The 21120-nt window shown below is 36.2% G+C and overlaps 1 protein-coding gene across 2 annotated transcripts in view; it reads left to right on the top strand.

The window, feature by feature from the left end:
* Positions 1-21120, top strand: part of GBE1 (1,4-alpha-glucan branching enzyme 1) — a 290841-nt gene that overhangs the window by 133852 nt on the left and 135869 nt on the right. For both annotated transcript variants that reach the window (XR_009563687.2, XM_030860958.3), the window contains exons 4-7: positions 3121-3246; positions 4108-4243; positions 6737-6827; positions 15679-15888. Coding sequence is in view for 1 of the 2 variants with exons in the window: in XM_030860958.3 (XP_030716818.1) it covers positions 3121-3246; positions 4108-4243; positions 6737-6827; positions 15679-15888 (563 nt within the window). In the remaining variant the exon portion in view is untranslated. The remainder of the gene's footprint in view (positions 1-3120; positions 3247-4107; positions 4244-6736; positions 6828-15678; positions 15889-21120) is intronic.

The raw sequence follows: 21120 nt of genomic DNA, 5'->3' as shown, positions 1-21120 counted from the left end.
TTTCTCCCCCCTAAAACGTTTCAGGAGCAAAATTTAGTCCAGAAGGTTATATTTTTTACTCATTGGAAGGTCTCTCAATTTTGGGTTATTTAGATTTACTATAATACTCTTATTTGTTATCACAGCAACTTAGGAACAGTAAATCAAAGGTGAGGTAAGGTGGGTACTGTTGGCAAGTGTGTTTATTAGTAAAATCTAAACTGCTATAGCAAAAATACATTCAAAATTCAGGAGCCTAAAGAATAGAGAAGTGAATTTACCGTTTATGTAATGATTACAGTGAAGTGTTCTAGATGTGGTGGGAAGCTTTGTTTTACGTATCATTCAAGGATCCAGGCTCTGATTTTATTGCTAAGAAAAAAGGAAGGAATTAGATAATTAAAAGTTTCCACCCCAAGAAGCAAAATTAATAAAAATGATGAACAAAAATGTCTAATATAAAACACTAATAGAAATGAAGAAATAGAACTTTTGGTAACAAAAATATTGAAGTCATTCGAAATGAGTAAGTCATCCATTGTCAGGTGTAGTATTTGATTTTGCCGTACCTTCAAGCTCATAAGTTAACCTGTTACTGTTTCGTGGATTCTGGCTGAAAACACAGGACTCCTGAGTCCGAGATAAATGACTTTATTACTCATGGCACAGGATGTGCATCATACTTGCATTAGTTTCCCTTGCTTTCTAAGTCTTATAGGGGTGACACTATAGGGTCTAGATAGATGCTATGCACACAGCTAGTTTGCCTCATAGGTGAGGACTATTTACCTTGGGGAATGATTTCTTTTATAGCAAGCAGTAAGGAAAGCTGTCCATTGTCTTCAAGGGAGACATTATCTCATTCCTCAGGGTTGCTTGCTACAAACACAACTCTGAGAAATGGCCTCTGTCATCAATAGGACCTTATATTCTTGCTGTACCCAGCAAAACATGTAGGAGTGAGAAAGACCCATAGAAGGACTGTTCCTTCCAACTTCCATCACTCAGTACCCTCTGAAGACATTCATGTGTACAGCAAGATAAATAAGTTAATGTTCCAAAGAATGTGGAAATTATATTCAGCATAAGGAAATTCTTCATGTTCTTTGCTTAAAGTTTCAAATATTCTCTCTGCCAGCAGACACCTTGAAAAATACTTATTGGTTCATGATCATCCTTTGGAGGGGTTGTAGAGCCATTTGCAAAAAAGAGAAAAGATAGGTGGATGGATTAAGCAGGGTGCTATCCATTGAAAACTGATTTCTGGTATTTTATTTCCCCATTACCTGTCCTGGGTTGATGAGTGAATAAAAAGCCTTTTCTCAAATATATCACTGTGTGTATTATACTAGAAAGTTATGTGACTTAAGGGACATATTTTGGGGGATAAAATACTCCGGGACTGGGTTGATCCTATTCATTCATGTTTTGTGATTACTATTTGAATAATAGAAACACTTAGTTGTGATGGGCTTTAATAAGTGGGAGGCACAACTAAGGAGATAGAATTGAGCTCATGTAAGTTAGATGTTCCTTTTCACCACTCACCTGTCCCCTCCTCCTTAAATCATGATTTATTCTTTTTCTGTATATGAAGGAAGTGCCATTAAAGCCTGTTAAGAAAAAGGAAGTGAGTATCAGAAGCTCTGCTTAGCTTTTGGTTCTGCCAGTTGGTGACTTTGGGACTTCTGGCTACTCACTTAATATTTGGGTTATAAAGATTCTCTGGGGGCTTCCCTGGTGGCTCAGTGGTTGAGAGTCCGCCTGCCGATGCAGGGGACACGCGTTCGTGTCCCGGTCCGGGAAGATCCCACATGCCGCGGAGCGGCTGGGCCCATGAGCCATGGCCGCTGAGCCTGCGCGTCCGGAGCCTGTGCTCCGCAGCGCGAGAGGCCACAGCAGTGAGAGGCCCGCGTACAGCAAAAAAAAAAAAAAGATTCTCTGGAATCAAGTGAGATATGACTATGAAAGCCCTTTCTAAACTATAAAACATTCTACAAATATTTAATGACCAAGAATTATGCATACTTGAGCTTTTCTCTATTAAAGGAGACCAAAGAATATATTCTTTCTCAATGCTGAGAGCATATTGATCATTCAGCATTCATATCAGCTACTGATCTGAACATTTTTTGTCACACTCTACCTACGCTTAGAAGATTTAATTAATTAAAAAAAAAACTTTAAAAAGCTATACCTGTTCACTATTTAACCATGCTGATAAATTCAAAGCCCTCTATTCAGTACTAAGTCTAAACTGGTGGATTCCGTAAAAGTTGCCTTTGCATTTTTTTTTTTTTTTTGCGGTACGCGGGCCTCTCACTGTTGTGGCCTCTCTCCCGCTGCGGAGCACAGGCTCCGGACGCGCAGGCTTAGTGGCCATGGCTCATGGGCCCAGCCGCTCTACGGCATGTGGGATCTTCCCGGACCGGGGCACGAACCCATGTCCCCTGCATCGGCAGGCGGACTGTCAACCACTGAGCCACCAGGGAAGCCCTGCATTTTTATTGTTATTTTTTATACTGATAGCAATAGTGATACTATTGGCAAATGTAGGAACAAATGGTTAAAAAGGAAAGTGTTTGGTTTCATATGGTAAAGCATACTTGGAATAAGGTGTAGAAGAAATTGAGAAGTGGAAAATGTTTGTAGGGTAGTGTGTGTGTTTGTGTGTATTATAATACAATTATTAGTCAAACCCATGTTATCATTAATTGCTATGAAAAGGAAAAGGAAGAGATGGTGATATAACTCATGACTTTTTAAAAAATATACTAGGATCAGTTCCTTCTGTTGATTGATTTATTGACGGTAGCTTCCAATAATATTCATGTCTTTTTCCTATCTACTGTATGCTTACTTTAATTAACTACTATAATGGTTGGTTGGCAATGATGAAAATTGCCAGAGAATCATAAAATATTCAAGCTGGAAATGACTTTAGGGATCATATACCATGGCAGATGAGGAGAGCAAGGTCCATAGAATTTAAACATCCTTAAGGTCACACATCTGGAAGGCAGTTTCGGTTCTTAAGATCATTCCTCCTTTTCTTACTTGTCACAGTGCTCATAGAGTATCATGTGTTATCTTAGAGTTTTGAAAGTATTTTAAGGCAATAATATCTTGTTCTCTTTTTAGGTTGTTATTAGGAGTAAAAGTGGAGAGATCTTGTATCGTATTTCACCGTGGGCGAAGTACGTGACTCGTGACAGTGATAATGTGAATTATGATTGGATACACTGGGATCCAGAACACCCATATAAAGTGAGAACAACAACTCTTTAAATAAATGCATGTTCCAGTATTTCTAGGAAAATTAATTTTTACTTTTATAACTTTTATTGTAATGTTCAACTTCTCTCTTCACCACCGGTTTAATATTTTACATCATAATGTACTCATTTGCTATATATATATATATATATATATATATATATATATATATATATGTCCATCATGTGTAGCCAATAAAATATAAAAGTGAGTTTTTGTTTTATCGTGTGTTTCTGAAGTTGTGGGCGGGGGAAGAACACTAAATCTCTATGTACTGACCTATAAGGGATACTGATTTTTAAAAATTTTAACTACAATTTCTGATTAATCAAAGACTCTCCAGTGGTGTAATATTTCTCACTGTCATGGACTTGAAGCAGGATCAGTGTCCTTAGGAACAACGAATAGTCAAGACATCTCATGAATGTATTAATCAGGGTAATTTTTTAAGCCTGTCTTATTGATAAGAGTTATACGTATCTTGGAGCTCACTTTTCTGTCCTTTAAGTTATCGAAGCTTGTTGATAAATGCTTTGCATTTAATAATTATGTATGCATTTCACAGTTCTTATGTTTTCTCTAAGGCTTAGGCTCAAAATACATCTTCACTCAGTGATAAGGCATGAGCCATCGCATGACTACTCTTTTCAAATAGGCCTATTACCATGATCCTAAAAAGGATTTTTTTTTTCAAAAGAAAGTTTAATGGAGGCAGCCAGTGCCTTTTATATGTGAAAGTAGTTTCAAAGTGTTTGACTGAGTTAATTCATCATTTCATTTAACATGCTTAATCTGTTAGTGTCATACCTGCAGTTTTGGCTTAATTCTATATGTAATTTTAATATTCTGTAGTTTAAGCATTCCAAACCAAAGAAGCCAAGAGGTCTACGAATTTATGAATCTCATGTGGGAATTTCTTCCTATGAAGGAAAAATAGCTTCTTATAAACATTTTACATGCAATATACTACCAAGAATCAAAGACCTTGGTAAGTAATAACTCTGATTTTTATTCAGATAAAATTTTAATGAGTCTGTTCTCTTACTAGAGAAGCTAATTACAAGTGTCTCTTTTATTGTTAAGAGATTAAATATGTAATAGAAATGCATGTTATTTTAGGCTTCTCAAATTGCCCTGTAATAGTGATAGCATAGAAAAGAGAAATGGAATAAGATAGAACATAAGAATTCAAGATATTATTCCAATTTCAATTTTAATGTGAAATGATAGCTTCCAAAATTATAGATAAATATGTAAGCATAATTACTTTTCTACAGGAGAGTTTTGTTTTGTTTTGTTTTTGCGGTACGTGGGCCTCTCACTGTTGTGGCCTCTCCAGTTGTGGAGCACAGGCTCCGGACATGCAGGCTCAGGGGCCATGGCTCATGGGCCCAGCCACTCCGTGGCATGTGGGATATTCCCAGACCAGGGCACGAACGCGTGTCCCCTGCATCGGCAGGCGGACTCTAAACCACTGCACCACCAGGGAAGCCCTACAGGAGAGAATTCTTATCAATTTAAGTGGTCACTGGTTATAGCCTGTTCATTTAAGTCTGTTAGGGAAAAAAATCTTACATTTGTAAGGTGACTAGAACTCATTTTGTTTCAGAGTCATTGTATACATAGCTCCTGTCTGGATGACTTATTAGACAGATATTTGTGGTGCATCTTTCTGTGTGAGTCACATTGGTCTAGGTGTTTGTATTGGACTCTAATGACACAAACCCTGTCTTCATGGGAACAAGCAGGAGAGTGAATAGTGTACTGCTGAATTATTGATTCAGAATGCTTTAGATCTGTTATTTTCTTTTTATAGGTAATGCTTTTTATCATTTCTCAGCATATTAACACCTGCTACAGTGGCTAGGCAGGAAGATAAACTACATTTAATTAGTCTGCTTCTGGTAGGCAGTCCACATTTTGGCTAGAGGAAAAGTTTCTCATGGTTGAAATTTTTAGTTATATAGGGATCTTGATTACCTGAGATGATGAGGTCAGTTTCCAGAAACCAAAATTAATTAAATGTTTGGATAATTTAATATAAATTATATTTAATAAATATTATATTAATATTGTTATACTTGAGATGGTCTCTCATTTCATACTGTAATAAATTGTTTATGACCTGGATCTTGCAGAAGTTTCAGCAGAACAAGGATTTTCTTATTCATCTTTATGTTTGAATTACCTAGCCCAGTACTCTGACCATAAGTAAGTTTAGGAATGGTTAATGACATAAAATGTATAATAAAAGCTATAAACTGTTACTTGGTCAGAAGAATAATATTGATTACATAATAGAGAAATAAACTACAAACTCTGTATTTTGTGACTAAGTATTATACTTGGTTTATATTATTGAGCAGTAGTTTATATACATATTTCTACCAGCCCTGATAGAGTTAATTTGTTTCTTTTTTTAATAGTAAAGCCAACAGTAATAACTTTTCAACAGATTCTGAATCATGGAGTTTATGTTATCCTTTAAACTTACAAATCCTCAGTTCTGAACGTGAATCGTAATTGTTCCAATATTAATTATGTACTAAAATATGTGCACAAGAAATTATATTGACATGAATTAGACTTTGAGAACAGAATAGGAATATTTTCTTTGCATGTTGCAGAAGGCAATTAAATCATATTTGAAAATTTTACTGTATTTTACTTTGAAGAAAATGATTTTTTTAGTTTTTTAAAAGACCAAAGTTTCTTCTACTCTGATTATTTGCTTACATTAAAAACACATTAATAAATATATTTGTGTTAAGGATTTTTAAAAATACATACCTATCTTTTTGAGTCAGTTCATTTGAGTCAATTTATTTAGTGTTAAAGCAAAACATTTTCAGATAGAGAAAGGAAGGATGTATGTGGGTGTACGTGTGTGTGTATACGTGTGTGTGTGTGCACGTGCGCACACATGTGTGCCCATGAATGACTGTGGAGTAATTTTATAGGTCCTAGAAACAGTGGAAAATGGAAGCATTAATGCTGGCTTTATAAAAGCTACCTTGTAGAAAAATGGATTCAATGGTATGGTATATCTTATGTTAGAAAAAAGAGAAATATAAAGAAAAAGGTGAAATTAAAAGTACATGGCCTGCAATCAGTTACTTTTATTTGGCTTTCACAATCTTCGATATGAATATTACAAGTGCAACTGAAGTTTAGCATATGCAGATTGCCATCTTTAATATTCTAAAGCCAAATTAAGTATATTTGCATATCACTTATTACTTATTAAAATGAAGACATTTCAAATAGCTAGACTATAACCCTCAAGAACTAACTGTCTGATTTTATGTTAGAAGGTCAGACAAGCAAAGATGTTAAAGTAGTAGAACTTTTCAAAATGACCAAATCTTCTAGATTATATGTAAAATGTAATGCCTTTTGAACAGGGTCTGTGTTTATATATTGTTTTCATTACTTTTTAAAAATGTGGCTCTTAATCTCTATTTGACCTTTGCTTATACAGGATACAATTGCATTCAGATGATGGCGATCATGGAACATGCTTACTATGCCAGTTTTGGTTACCAAATCACAAGCTTCTTTGCAGCTTCAAGGTAAAATGAAAGAAATTATATCCATTCTTGTTTGAACAAAACATTTAAAAAATGAAATGAATTTCTATATTTTGTGTGATGTCTTATAACCTATTTTAAGGTTAACAGAGCTAATAGAAGCTGAGCATTTTCTTTTATTAAGATCATAGACTCTCATCTCATCAAGCCTTAGAGTCTGTCCTGATTTAACATTGCTTTTCACAAAATGATTTCTGGTACAGAATATCCAGTTAGCCTGCTGAAATTGTGATATGTTCGGAGGCCTAAGCTTCAGTCAGAAAATCCTGACTTATGGAAGCCATTATTGCTAGAGCTCATATCCTTTTCTGGAAAGAGATTGACTTATATAGGAAGGTAACTGAGGAGGCCCTTGGTGGGATATATACTACCCACGGAAGGACTGTCCTTCTTCCCAGGGTGAAATCCAAGGAATGTTGCTCTCTGGGCAGAAAGACATCAAGGGGTCCTATGCAGAGAGGTACTGACCCGAATAACCATAAGTTGAACAAGTCCAACATTGTCTCTGCCACATGGAGCTTACAGGGTGGTGGCATACAGACATAAATCCAATAATCATACATATTACGATTTCCACATGTAATAAAAGCTAAGAAGAAGATGGCAGATTTATCCAATAACATAGAATCAGGGGTCTAATCAGTTTAGATTAGATCTGAACTGATGTTACAACTGAGATCTAAAACATGATTAAGAGATAAACAGTTTTCAAATCTAAAAAAAAGAGTTACCTGGGGGGAGGAGTGAAGTGGGAGTAGGTAGATAGCATTCCAGACATACAGAAAAGATACTGGTCCCTTCACCTGTTTCTCTTCATAGGACTTCTCCTTGAACGAGTTATCTGTCCTTGCTGTCTCTAATTCCTCCACTCCTCTTCTTTCTTGAACTCATTCCAAGTACACGCTCCACCACTTTGCTGAAACTGCTCTTGTCTAGGATACTGTTGCCCTCTGCATTGTAAAGTCAATCATCAGTTCTTAGCTTACTTGTCAGCAGCATTTGGCACAATTGATTACTCCTACCTTCTTGCAACTTTTTTCTTCTCTTGGCTTTCAGAATATTAAACTTTCCTATTGTTTTTCTCAAATGTTTTGTTGCTTCTTCTTTACTTCATTTGCTCTTTCTCACCAATAAAGATGGGCCATTCCAGTGTTCAGCCCTTGGCTTCATTCCTTCCTGTATCTATATGAAGGACCTTTAAGGTCTCATCCATTCTGATGACTCAAATACACTTTATTTTATTTTGAATTTTATTTTATTTATTTTTTTATACAGCAGGTTCTTATTAGTTATCCATTTTATACATATTAGTGTATATATGTCAATCACAATTGCCCAATTAATCACACCACCCCGCTGGCTGCTTTCCCCCCTTGGTGTCCATACGTTTGTTCTCTACATCTGTGTCTCAATATCTGCCCTGCAAACCAGTTCATGTGTACCATTTTTTAAGTTCCACATGTGTGCGTTAATATACTATATTTGTTTTTCTCTTTCTGACTTACTTCACTATGTATGACAGTCTCTAGATGCACCCACGTCTCTGCAAATGACCCAATTTCGTTCCTTTTTATGGCTGAGTAATATTCCATTGTATATATGTACCACATCTTCTTTATCCATTCGTCTGTCGATGGGCATTTAGGTTGCTTCCATGACCTGGCTATTGTAAAGAGTGCTGCAGTGAACATTGGGGTGCATATGTCTTTTTGAATTATGGTTTTCTCTGGATATATGCCCAGTAGTGGGATTGCTGGGTCATATGGTAATGCTATTTTTTGTTTTTTAAGGAACCGCCATACTGTTCTCCATAGTGGTTGTATCAAGTTACATTCCCACCAACAGTGTAAGAGGGTTCCCTTTTCTCCACACCCTCTCCAGCATTTGTTGTTTGTAGATTTTCTGATGATGCCCATTCTAACTGGTGTGAGGTGATACCTCATTGTAGTTTTGATTTGCATGTCTCTAATGATTCATGATGTTGAGCAGCTTTTCATTTGCTTCTTGGCCATCTGTATGTCTTCTTTGAAGAAATGTCTATTTAGGTCTTCTGCCCATTTTTGGATTGGGTTGTTTGTTTTTTTAATACTTAGCTGCATGAGCTGTTTATATATTTTGGAGATTAAATGTTTCTCTGTTGATTCGTTTGCAAATATTTTCTCCCATTCTGAGGGTTGTCTTTTCATCTTGTTTATAGTTTCCTTTGCTGTGCAAAAGCTTTTAACTTTCATTATGTCCCATTTGTTTATTTTTGTTTTTATTTCCATTACTCTAGGAGGTGGATCAAAAAAGATCTTGCTGTGATTTATGTCAAAGAGTGTTCTTCCTATGTTTTCCTCTAAGAGTTTTATAGGGTCTGGTTTTACATTTAGGTCTCTAATCCATTTTTTATTTTATTTTATTTATTTATTTTTTTTGTGGTATGCAGGCCTCTCACTGTTTTGGCCTCTCCCGTTGCGGAGCACAGGCTCCAGACGCGCAGGCCCAGCGGCCATGGCTCACGGGCCCAGCCGCTCCACGGCATGCGGGATCCTCCCGGACCAGGACACAAACCCATGTCCCCTGCATCGGCAGGCAGACTCTCAACCACTGCGCCACCAGGGAAGCCCTCTAATTCATTTTGAGTTTATTTTTATGTATGGTGTTAGGGAGTGTTCTAATTTCATTCTTTTACATGTAGCTATCCAGTTTCCCAGCATGACTTATTGAAGGGACTGTCTTTTCTCCATTGTATATCCTTGCCTCCTTTGTCATAGATTAGTTGACCATAGTTGCCTGCGTTCATCTCTGGGCTTTCTATCCCATTCCATTGAGCTATATTTCTTTTTTTGTGCCAGTACCATATTGTCTTGATTACTGTAAATTTGTAGTGTAGTCTGAAGTCAGGGAGTCTGATTCCTCCAAGACTGCTTTGGCTATTTGGGGTCTTTTGTGTCTCCATACAAATTTTAAGAGTTTTTGTTCTAGTTCTATAAAAAATGCCAGTGGTAATTTGATAGGGATTGCATTGAATCTGTAGATTGCTTTGGGTAGTATAGTGATTTTCACAATATTGATTCTTCAAATCCAAGAACATGGTATATCTCTCCATCTGTTTGTATCATCTTTAATTTCTTTCATCAGTGTTTTATACTTTTCTGCATACAGATCTTTTGCCTCCCTAGGTAGGTTTATTCCTAGGTATTTTATTCTTTTTCTTGAAATGGCAAATGGGAGTGTTTCCTTAATTTCTATTTCAGATTTTTCATCATTAGTGTATAGGAATGGAAGATATTTCTGTGCATTAATTTTGTATCCTTCAGCTTTCCCAAATTTATTGATTAGCTCTAGTAGTTTCCTGGTGGTATCTTTAGGATTCTTCATGTATAGTATCATGTCATGGGCAAACAGTGACAGTTTTACTTCTTCTTTTCCAATTTGTATTCCTTTTATTTCTTTGTCTTCTCTGATTACCATGGCTAGGACTTCCAAAACTATGTTGAAAAATAGTGGTGAGAGTGGACATCCTTGTTTGCTCCTGATCTTAGAAGAAATGCTTTCAGTTGTTCACCACTGAGAATGATGTTTGCTGTGGGTTTGTCATAAATGGCCTTTATTATGTTGAGGTTCCCTCTGTGCCCACTTTCTGGAGAGTTTTTATCATAAATGAGTGTTGAATTTTGTCAAGAGCTTTTCCTGCATCGATTGAAATGATCATATGGTTTTTATTTTTCAACTTGTTAATATGGTGTATCACATTGATTGATTGTGTATATTGAAGAATCCTTGCATCCCTGGGATAAATCCCACTTGATCATGGTGTATGATCCTTTTAATGTATTGTTGGATTCAGTTTGCTAGTATTTTCTTGAGGATTTTTGCATCTATATTCATCAGTGATATTCTGTAATTTCTATTTTTGTGGTATCTTTGTCTGGTTTTGGTATCAGGGTGATAGTGGCCTCATAGAATGAGTTTGGGAGTGTTCCTTCCTCTGCAATTTTTTGGAAGAGTTTGAGAAGGATGGGTGTTAGCTCTTCTCTGTGTTTGGTAGAATTCACCTGTGAAGCCATCTGGTCCTGGACTTGTGTTTGTTTGAAGATTTTTAATCACAGTTTCAATTTCATTACTTGTGATTGGTCTGTTCATATTTTCTGTTTCTTGCTGGTTCAGTCTGGGAACGTTATACCTTTCTAAGAATTTGTCCATTTCTTCCAGGTTGTCCATTTTATTGGCATAGAGTTGCTTGTAGTAGTCTCTTATGATTCTTTTGTATTTCTGCGGTGTCTGTTGTAACTTCTCCGTTTTCATTTCTAATTTCATTGATTTGAGCCCTCTCCCTCTTTTTCTTGATGAGTCTGGCAAATGGTTTATCTTTTTTTTTTTATCTTCTCAAAGAGCCAGCTTTTAGTTTTATTGATATTTGCTATTGTTTTCATTGTTTCTATTTCGTTTATTTCTGCTCTGATCTTTATGATTTCTTTCCTTCTGCTAACTTTGGGTTTTGTTTGTTCTTCTTTGTCTAGTTCCTTTAGGTGTAAGGTTAGATTGTTTATTTGAGATTTTTCTTGTTTCTTGAGGTAGGCTTGTATTGCTGTAAACTGCCATCTTAGAACTGCTATTGCTGCATCCCATAACTTTTGGGTCATCATGTTTTGTTGTCATTTGTCTCTTGGTATTTTTTGATTACCTCTTTGATTTCTTCAGTGATCTCTTGGTTATGTAGTAACCTATTGTTTAGTCTCCATGTGTTTGTGTTTTTTACGTTTTTTTCTCTGTAATTTATTTCTAATCTCATAGCATTGTGGTCAGAAAAAATTCTTGATCTGATTTCAATTTTCTTAAATTTACTGAGGCTTGATTTGTGACCCAAGATGTGATCTGTCCTGGAGAATGTTCCGTGTGCACTTGAATAGAAAGTGTAACCTGCTGTTTTTGGATGGAATGTCCTACAAATATCAATTAAATCTATCTGGTCTATTGTATCATTTAAAGCTTGTGTTTCCTTATTAATTTTCTGTCTGGATGATCTGTTCATTGGTGTAAGAGAGGTGTTAAAATCCCCCACTATTGTGTTACTGTCGATTTCCTCTTTTATAGCTGTTAGCAGTTGCCTTATGTATTGAGGTGCTCCTATTTTGGGTGCATGTATATTTATAATTGTTATATCTTCTAATTGGATTGATCCCTTGATCATTATGTAGTGTCCTTCCTTGTCTCTTGTAACATTCTTTATTTTAAAGTCTATTTTATTTGATATGAGTATTGCTACTCTGGCTTTCTTTTGATTTCCATTTGCATGGAATATGTTTTTCCATCCCCTCACTTTCAGTCTGTATGTATCCCTACGTTTGAAGTGGGTCTCTTGTAGACAGCATATATATGGGTCTTGTTTTTGGATCCATTCAGCGAGCCTGTGGCCTTTGGTTGGAGCATTTAATCCATTCACATTTAAGGTAATCATTGATATGTATGTTCCTATGACCATTTTCTTAATTGTTTTGGGTTTGTTTTTGTAGGTCCTTTTCTTCTCTTGTGTTTACCACTTAGAGAAGTTCCTTTTGCATTTGCTGTAGAGCTGGTTTGGTGGTGCTGAATTCTCTTAGCTTTTGCTTCGCTGTAAAGGTTTTGATTTCTCGATTGAATCTGAATGAGATTCTTGCTGGGTAGAGTAATCTTGGTTGTAGGTTCTTCCCTTGCATCACTTTCAATATGTCATGCCACTCTCTTCTGACTTGTAGAGTTTCTGCTGAGAAATCAGCTGTTAATAACTTTATAGGAGTTCCCTTGTGTGTTATTTGTCTTTTTTCCCTTGCTGCTTTCAATAATTTTTCTTTGTCTTTAATTTTTGCCAATTTGACTACTATGTTTCTCAGCGTGTTTCTCCTTGGTTTATCCTGTATGGGACTGTCTGCACTTCCTGGAGTTGAGTGGCTCTTTCCTTTCCCATGTTAGGGAAGTTTTCAACTATAATCTCTTCAAATATTTTCTCGGGTCCCTTCTCTCTCTCTTCTCCCTCTGGACCCCTATAATGCGAATATTGTTGTGTTTAATTTTGTCCCAGAGGTCTCTTAAGCTGTCTTCATTTCTTTTCATTCTTTTTTCTTTATTCTGTTCTGCAGCAGTGAATTCCACCTTTCTGTCTTCCACGTCACTTATCTTTTCTTCTGCCTCAGTTATTGTGCTACTGATTCCTTCCAGTGTATTTTTTCATTTCAGTTATTGTATTGTTCATCCCTGTTGGTTTGTTCTTTAATTCTTCTAGGTCTTTGTTAAACATTTCTTGCATCTTCTCAATCTTTGCCTCCATTCTTTTTCCGAGGTCCTGGATAATCTTCGCTATCATTAGTTTGAATTGTCTTTCTAGAAGGTTACCTATCTCCACTGCAGTTAGTTGCTTTTCTGGGTTTTTATCTTGTTCCTTCATCTGGTACATAGCCCTCTGCCTTTTCATCTTGTCTCTCTTTCTGTGAATGTGGTTTTTTGTTCCACAGGCTGCGGGATTGTAGTTCTTCTTGCTTCTGCTCTCTGCCCTCTGTTGGATTAGGCTATCTAACAGGCTTGTGCATGTTTCCTGATGGGAAGGACTGGTGGTGGGTAGAGCTGGCTGTTGTTCTGGTGGTCAGAGCTCAGTAAAACTTTAATTGGCTTGTCTGCTGATGGGTGGAGCTGGTTCCCTCCCTGTTCGTTGTTTGGCCTGAGGCAACCCAACACTGGAGCCTACCTGGGCTCTTTGGTGGGGCTAATGGTGGACTCTGGGAGGGCTCACACCAACGAGTACTTCCCAGAATTTCTGTTGCCTGTGTCCTTGTCCTCATGGTGAGCCACAGCTACCCTCTGCCTCTTGTAGGAGACCCTCCAACACTAGCAGGTAGGTCTGGTTTAGTGTCCTGTGGGGTCACTGTTCCTTCCCCTGGGTCCCAACGTGCACACTACTTTGTGTGTGCCCTCCAGGAGTGGAGTCTCTGTTTTCCCCATTCCTGTTGAAGTCCTGCAGTCCAATCCTACTAGCCTTCAAAGTCTGATCCTCTAGGAATTGCTCCTCCCATTGCTGCACCCCCAGGTTGGGAAGCCTGACGTGGGGCTCAGAACCTTTACCCCAGTGGGTGGACTTCTGTGGTATACGTGTCATCCAGTTTGTGAGTCACCCACCCAGCAGTTATGGGATTTGATTTTATTTGGATTGCGCCCCTCCTACCATCTCATTGTGGCTTCTCCTTTGTCTTTGAATGTGGCGTATCTTTTTTGGTGTGTTCCAGTATCTTCCTGTCAATAATTGTTCAGCAGTTAGTTGTGATTCTGGTGCTCTTGCAAGAGGGAGTGAGAGCACGTCCTTGTACTCCACCATCTTGAACCAGTCTCCTCAAATATACTTTATATGCCAACTGCCAAATTTAGTTCTCCAGTCCTCACCTCTGTTGTGAACTCCAAACAGTGCCTATTTGAGGTTTGGGTATGTAATACATATCTCATTCTTAACCTGTTCCAGATTAAATATCTGATCTTATCTTCTAACCTTCTTCTCTTGCTATCTTCACTAACATAATAAATGACATCTCCATCTTCCAATTGTTTAAGCCATCTGCCTTATACTTGACTTTTCCCTTTATGTCCCCACCCCTATACTCTAGCTATCAGAAAACCTAGCCACTGGCAACTTCAAAATATATCCCCAGTCTGGCTGCTTCAACTGCTACCACCATGGTCCAAGTTGCTGTTTCTCACCTGCATTATTTCATTAGGTCTGTAACTGGTCACTCTATCCTCTTGTCCTCCTTCCCTAGCTTTCTCCCCGCCACACATGTGGACCACTTTCTGCACAGTATGTAAAGTCATCTTTTTAAAATGGAAGTCAGATCATGTCACTCTCTTGCTCAGAACTCTGATGATTCCCTGTCCCTTTCGGAATAAAAGCCAAATGCCTTACATTGATCCATGAGGCCACATGTGATCTGGTTCTTGGCCAACTCTCTGAGCTCATCTCTTTCTTGATTATTCCACTCCAGCCACACTAGAGTATTTGCTCACTGCTCCATGGAATCTGCTCTCAGGACCCCCACTGCATACTAAGCACTGTACTGTAGCATGGGAAACTAGATGGTCAGAGCCCCTGCCCTCAAGGGACATATAGTCTAGTGAGGAAGAGAGATAGTAAACAATTCATCACCAGGGTGATTTTTTATTTAAAAGCAAAAGTTGATGCTATGGAAGACTGCAGTATTGAGATTTTTATATAGGTTAAGAAAGGCCTTCCTCTTGGGAGTGATTTTTGTTTCCTATTTCACGCTGACTAGAAAACTGTTTTTAACACAAACCCACGTGCATGTGAGCTGCCCATCTTTCCGGCTTGGGTGATGACAGGACCCGCTGGTACTTGAGGCATTCCAATCTGGGAATAAGTAAGTACAGGAGAAATGGCCTCAATTAAGGCACCAAGGATATTCAAAGAAGTATTCTAAGCGCCCTCACAATCCCAACCATGCATGCTTAAAGGGATGGCCAGGTATGTGGACAGGAATGACCATACCCCTCAAACTAGCTAGGCTTGGCGATGGAAATCAGAAGCTCTGAGTATAGAGAAGCGGAATTTTACTACCTACTCAAAATGTGAATTTTCATTGTGCTATAAATCTACAATTAACAGCCAGATTTATTTTTTTATTGAATACTTTTAAAGATGCCTAATAACAACTATTAAGCAACTTTGATTTATATCTAAGTATTATATCATACTACATTTGTACGTTTGAAGTATCTAGTACTGTGCTGGTAAAGCAATTGATTCTCAGTAAATGATTGGCTGTTTGGTTTAAATATGATGTGATCTTGTTTTTGCTGTCTCCTTTACCTTAAGCCGTTTTGGAACGCCTGAAGAGCTGAAAGAACTGGTTGACACAGCTCACTCAATGGGTATTACAGTCCTCTTAGATGTGGTACATAGCCATGCCTCAAAAAATTCAGAAGATGGATTGAATATGTTTGATGGGACAGAGTCCTGCTACTTTCATTACGGACCTAGAGGGAATCATAATCTTTGGGATAGTCGATTGTTTGCCTACTCCAGGTACGTACATAGAATATGGAAATGTCTTATTTGTTTAAAAAATAATTCAAGGGGGCTTCCCTGGTGGCACAGTGGTTGAGAGTCTGCCTGCCGATGCAGGGGACACGGGTTCGTGCCCCGGTCTGGGAGGATCCCACATGCCGTGGAGTGGCTAGGCCCGTGAGCCATGGCTGCTGAGCCTGCGCATCCAGAGCCTGTGCTCCGCAACGGGATAGGCCACAACAGTGAGAGGCCCGCGTACTGCAAAAAAATAAAAAATAATAATAATTCAAGGAATTTTACTAAATTCATTGTATGTATACTCTCTCACTGGTATTTAATTTCTTAATTTTTAAAAAAAATTTATGAGAAATGTTTAACATACTAATAGAATTTACCTTGTTTTGATTAGCACATGTATTAATGGTTAAGTTGCACTAAATTTCGGTTTTACAAATCATACGCTATTTAACATATATTGGTTATATTGCCCCTTAAAAGGTTAATGTGAATAATTTTTTGATGTCTAAAAAGTACTTTATCAGTTTGAATTAAACATAGCAAATCACCTTTTAATAGAAGAATACACATTGTTTTAAGTAGACCATTTTTTAAAAATCATACTTTATGTTTTGCTATCTTAATATTACCATGTTTTTGATCGCAGCTAAATCTTAATATTACCATGTTTTTGGTTGCAGCTAAGCTATAATAACAACTAACATTTATTAGTATGTAATATGTCAGGTATGGTGCCAAGGATTTAGATATATTAGCTACATATTTTATTTATTCTGCACAACAATTCTACTTACATGTGGTAAGTACTATTGTTATGACCATCTCACAGATAATAAACTAAGGCTTAGTGCTAAAACAATTCCTTAAGATTAAATACATCTCTGACTTGCCATCTAATTAGAAGGGTGTTTTAGGTGATTAAATCTAAATTCCAAAATATGGCAAAAATGTTGTAAAATAAAAAATACTATCAGCTTGTATCCATTTTTTATCATAAGTGAAAATATAATGAAAATATGATTTCAGGCATATTAAAAGTAGCAGTGTCAAGTAATGTATAACTAATTTTTATATTATTTCTGAAAGAGTTTAATGAATTTTCTGTTGGATGTTGTACCATAAATAAATATGCACATATCTGGAAAACAGTGTAGAAAAATGCTTCAGCAAGGAATTTGATAAAATGAAAAATTCTAATGTTTCAGCATAAATTAGATGACTTTTTTTTTAGATGACTTTTATATGGAGGAAGTTGTTTTGCTTCACTCTTTTCTTATTATCATGCATTATTTTATATTTCATAGCTGTATAGGAATCACTCGTGCCAGATGAAGCAGCATAATATATGAGAAAAGACACAAGAGTTAGAAGCAGGTGGCAGGGTTCCAGGCCTAGTTTCACTCTGGTACAAATCGATTAATCATTCTGGTTCTCAGGTTTTCATTATAAGAGGAGGCAGAGTTTTGGGATTAATACAATTCCCTCTGTAAAGGTATTTTGTATTTGTGTCACCTTTTGAATATTGCTTTTTATACTGTAGATTTATAACGAGTAAAAGGGACTGAACCTGTGCTAATTCTATGATATGATTCTTAACAATTTCATTATTGAGTAAATCTTGTCAAAGTAGCTTGTGGACAAGAAATACAATTAATTGAACCTTCTGGTTCATATTTGGATGAATAATGTTGACTCTATCCTGTAGAACTGTGTCTTATGAAAGAAATACACAAAATTGTTAAATTTTTATGTTTTGAAACTATTCTGCTGTGGAACTGTGTCTTGAAAAGAAATGCATGAAGTAGGTGGATTTTTATGTTATAAAATGATTCTTTATTTTATTAAAATATTTATTATAGGGTATTTTTCTGTATCCTGAGCTCTCAAAGTCCATTTAAAGTTATCCAGTTTTCTAAGGAAAGGGAATTATACATAATGGTCTTAAAACAATTCTATTGTTTACATTACCGAAATTAAGGCATATTTAATATTGCATTGGCCAAAAAGTTTGTTTGGGTTTTTCCATGTTACCGAAAAACCCGAACGAACTTTTTGGCCAACCCAATACTTAGTTTCTTTTTTATTGAATTAACTATTAATCTTTCTAAGGTGCTTACTTTTGGTAAATAACATGTAGTATGATTTTAGCTTGTTATTTTTTTATCATGACTTTTCGGGGCTGCATTATGTCATGTAGGCTTAGACCTCCGTAAATATAGTTCCATTTAAAATGTATTTCTATTATTCAATATGTGGTTCTATTTGACAATATTTAAATTCTCTAATTTTTATAGAATTAGTATTTTCTATATAGGTTTATGCTTTTAGTTACAACATCATTAAACAATATAGATAAATCCTACAAAACCAAATTTAAAAAGTTAAATCACCAAATTTAAGCTAATAATTCTGTAATATTTAGGTTTTTCAACTTATAACATACTAAAGATTCTAAAATTCTTTGAATTATTTTCTCACTACTGTGTTGTAATTTATTAAAAACTTTATTGATAAAATTTATGTTAGCCTCATGAAAGTGTACTGCATTTTTCTTTTTTTTTACATTTTCTTCCTTCTATTCTGACTAGTTATAGCATATGTAATATAACATTGTTTTGGTGTAATGCGAAAACCATTTTTATAATCGGCGTTCATGATGAAAGTCCGATGCTGTTTTGGTTATTTATTGCTGCTTAACAAACCAGCTCAAAATTTAGTGACTTCGGACAACAGCAGTTGTTTATTTTACTTCCAGATCTGCAATTGGGGCATAGGACAGTGTGACATTTCTTCTCTTCCATGTTACGGTCTGGGTCTGGAAACTGACATGGCATCATTTCTGCTATAAGCTATTGTCCAGTTACAGATTCAAGGGGCATAGACCCTTTTATTTCAGTGACAGGAGTATTAAAGAATTTTAGGGCTAAGTTTTAAAATCCCCACATCTAACAAGTTTTAACCATACACAGTAAATATGCCAATTCACAAATTCAAAAGAGATGTATTGAAATACCTATGTGGAAATATTGTTATTTTTCTCAGCTGTATTTCTGTGGTAGAGAGTTTGTCTGAAATAGGCAATTTTCAAAAAATATACTAATCATTATAAAACTAATAATGCCATTTTTGTTAATTAGAAAATATAAAAAGGCATAGAAAATCCAAAATAAAAATTATTATTCTTTACAAATAACATTATTTTTATGTGGCTGCACTTAATGAGTATTCTTTTCATGCATATAAACACAGGAAAACCCAAACCTTTACTATTACTCTATACATAGGATAGCTATTCGTCTATAATTTTGGGCTTGTTCCTTATCCAGATGAAATCAGAAACAACAATTTATACTTCATGTTTTAAGATATAAACAACAATTTATACTTCACCCCTTGCCTTTGATATGTCGATTAATATTATACTCCATTGAAAAGTAGATATAAAAATGGTACAGGGTTTGCCTAAGGCCCTAATAAACCTCTTTTTTGAAAACTTGTAATAATTTTTGAAATTAAGAAAATGTTGATCTTATATAGAATCAGCTTCTGTAGAGATATGTTGCTGATGCTCATTTCATTCTATCTGTATGTCACAACCTGTCACCATTTATAATCTCTGATTCAAGTGTCATCATCAGAGTTATCAGAATTAAATCTCTCACTCTGAGTAATACCAGAGATCCTGACTGTGCTATTTCATTACCTGTTATGAATAAATTTCCAATCAGGAGCTGCCCATGTTTTAATTTTCTGTCTACTCGGCTGAACTGCCTTCTAGCTCTGCTAAATTACTAATGACAGTTCATAACAGAGGTCGGGTTGTTCTTTCTTTAGTTGGTAAAGAGAACTTCTTGACAAATCTGTCACCCATAAGTTTCAGAAGTTTCTAGAGTGAGAAATAATGGATGTAATTTAATGGTCTCAGTTTTAAATTGTATTTTGCATATGTGTCTGGCACTATGTAAATGCACTTGATAAAATAACAAGACAACTGCACAATTTGTGGAGCTTCACAATTATTATACCGTAACCTTTACTAAAGCTTCGAATGAGAACAGTTTCTTTGTTGAGTATTTCCTTCAAAGATAAGATATGAATCTCAAAGGAGATAGCATAGTAGAGCTCATGCTCATTTCCCCGCCCCCCCGAACCTTACATTTGGGTACAAAAGTAGTGTAATCATATTCTGTCAGCATGAGTTTGTAGTGTGACAACTATTAGGCAGGAAGATACTCTTATCTTGAGTTATTAGAGTTCCTTTCAGAAACAAAAAATGAATCCAGTTTGATTTTTTAAGGTCATAACCACATGGAATAAAATATCCTTTAGTACATACACTATAATATGTGGTTCTTCTTAACCTTGCTAGGTCTTTTCCACGAGTTAGAATGTGGAAGGAAATTCATGGGGCCTTCCCTTCTGAGAGTGGATATTTGAATCTTAAATGTTCTGTGATATCTTATGTGATGTTTCTTTTTTAGTTTGTCAATATAGTGAGTTGCATATATTGATTTTGAATGTCAAGCCAATCTTTTTTTTTTTTTTTTGCGGTATTCGGGCCTCTCACTGTTGTGGCGTCTCCCGTGGCGGAGCAGAGGCTCCGGGCGCGCAGGCTCAGCGACCATGGCTCACGGGCCCAGCCGCTCCGCGGCATGTGGGATCTTCCCGGACCGGGGCACGAACCCGTGTCCCCTGCATCGGCAGGCGGACTCTCAACCACTGCGCCACCAGGGAAGCCCTGTCAAGCCAATCTTACATTCCTTGGATAAGCCTTCATAAACATAGGTACTAAAATTCTAAAGAAAATTTTGGCATATATTTATATGATATTACATCACGACAGTCAATTATTAATGATGAACCTTAATTTAAGAATTATTGTTCATTGATATATTAATTAATGAATATATGACACCATTATGATTAGCAGGATATTTAATAACTAAGCATCCAGGACATGAATAGAAACCTCTAAAATATTATTTTTTAAGAGAGCTTTAAAGTCATATGCTGCTTTGTGATTTCTTAAAAGCAAAAAACAAAAAGCAACAGGCCATTGGGTGAAATAATCACTCTTTTTTGCTATAGTAGAAATGGCCACAATAACACAGAAAAATAGCATAAAAAGGGTAAATGTGTTCAACTTCTGTTGAAAACAGGTATTATCTGGAAAAGTTTTAGATTCATCTAGGACACATTGCTAGATATATATGCTTGAAATTTCTGTGCATA

The sequence above is a fragment of the Globicephala melas genome, chromosome 4 (genome assembly GCF_963455315.2).
Source record: "Globicephala melas chromosome 4, mGloMel1.2, whole genome shotgun sequence".
Classification (NCBI taxonomy): domain Eukaryota; kingdom Metazoa; phylum Chordata; class Mammalia; order Artiodactyla; family Delphinidae; genus Globicephala; species Globicephala melas.
Note: the sequence above shows the minus strand (reverse complement) of the source record. Positions and strands in the feature narration are given on the sequence as shown.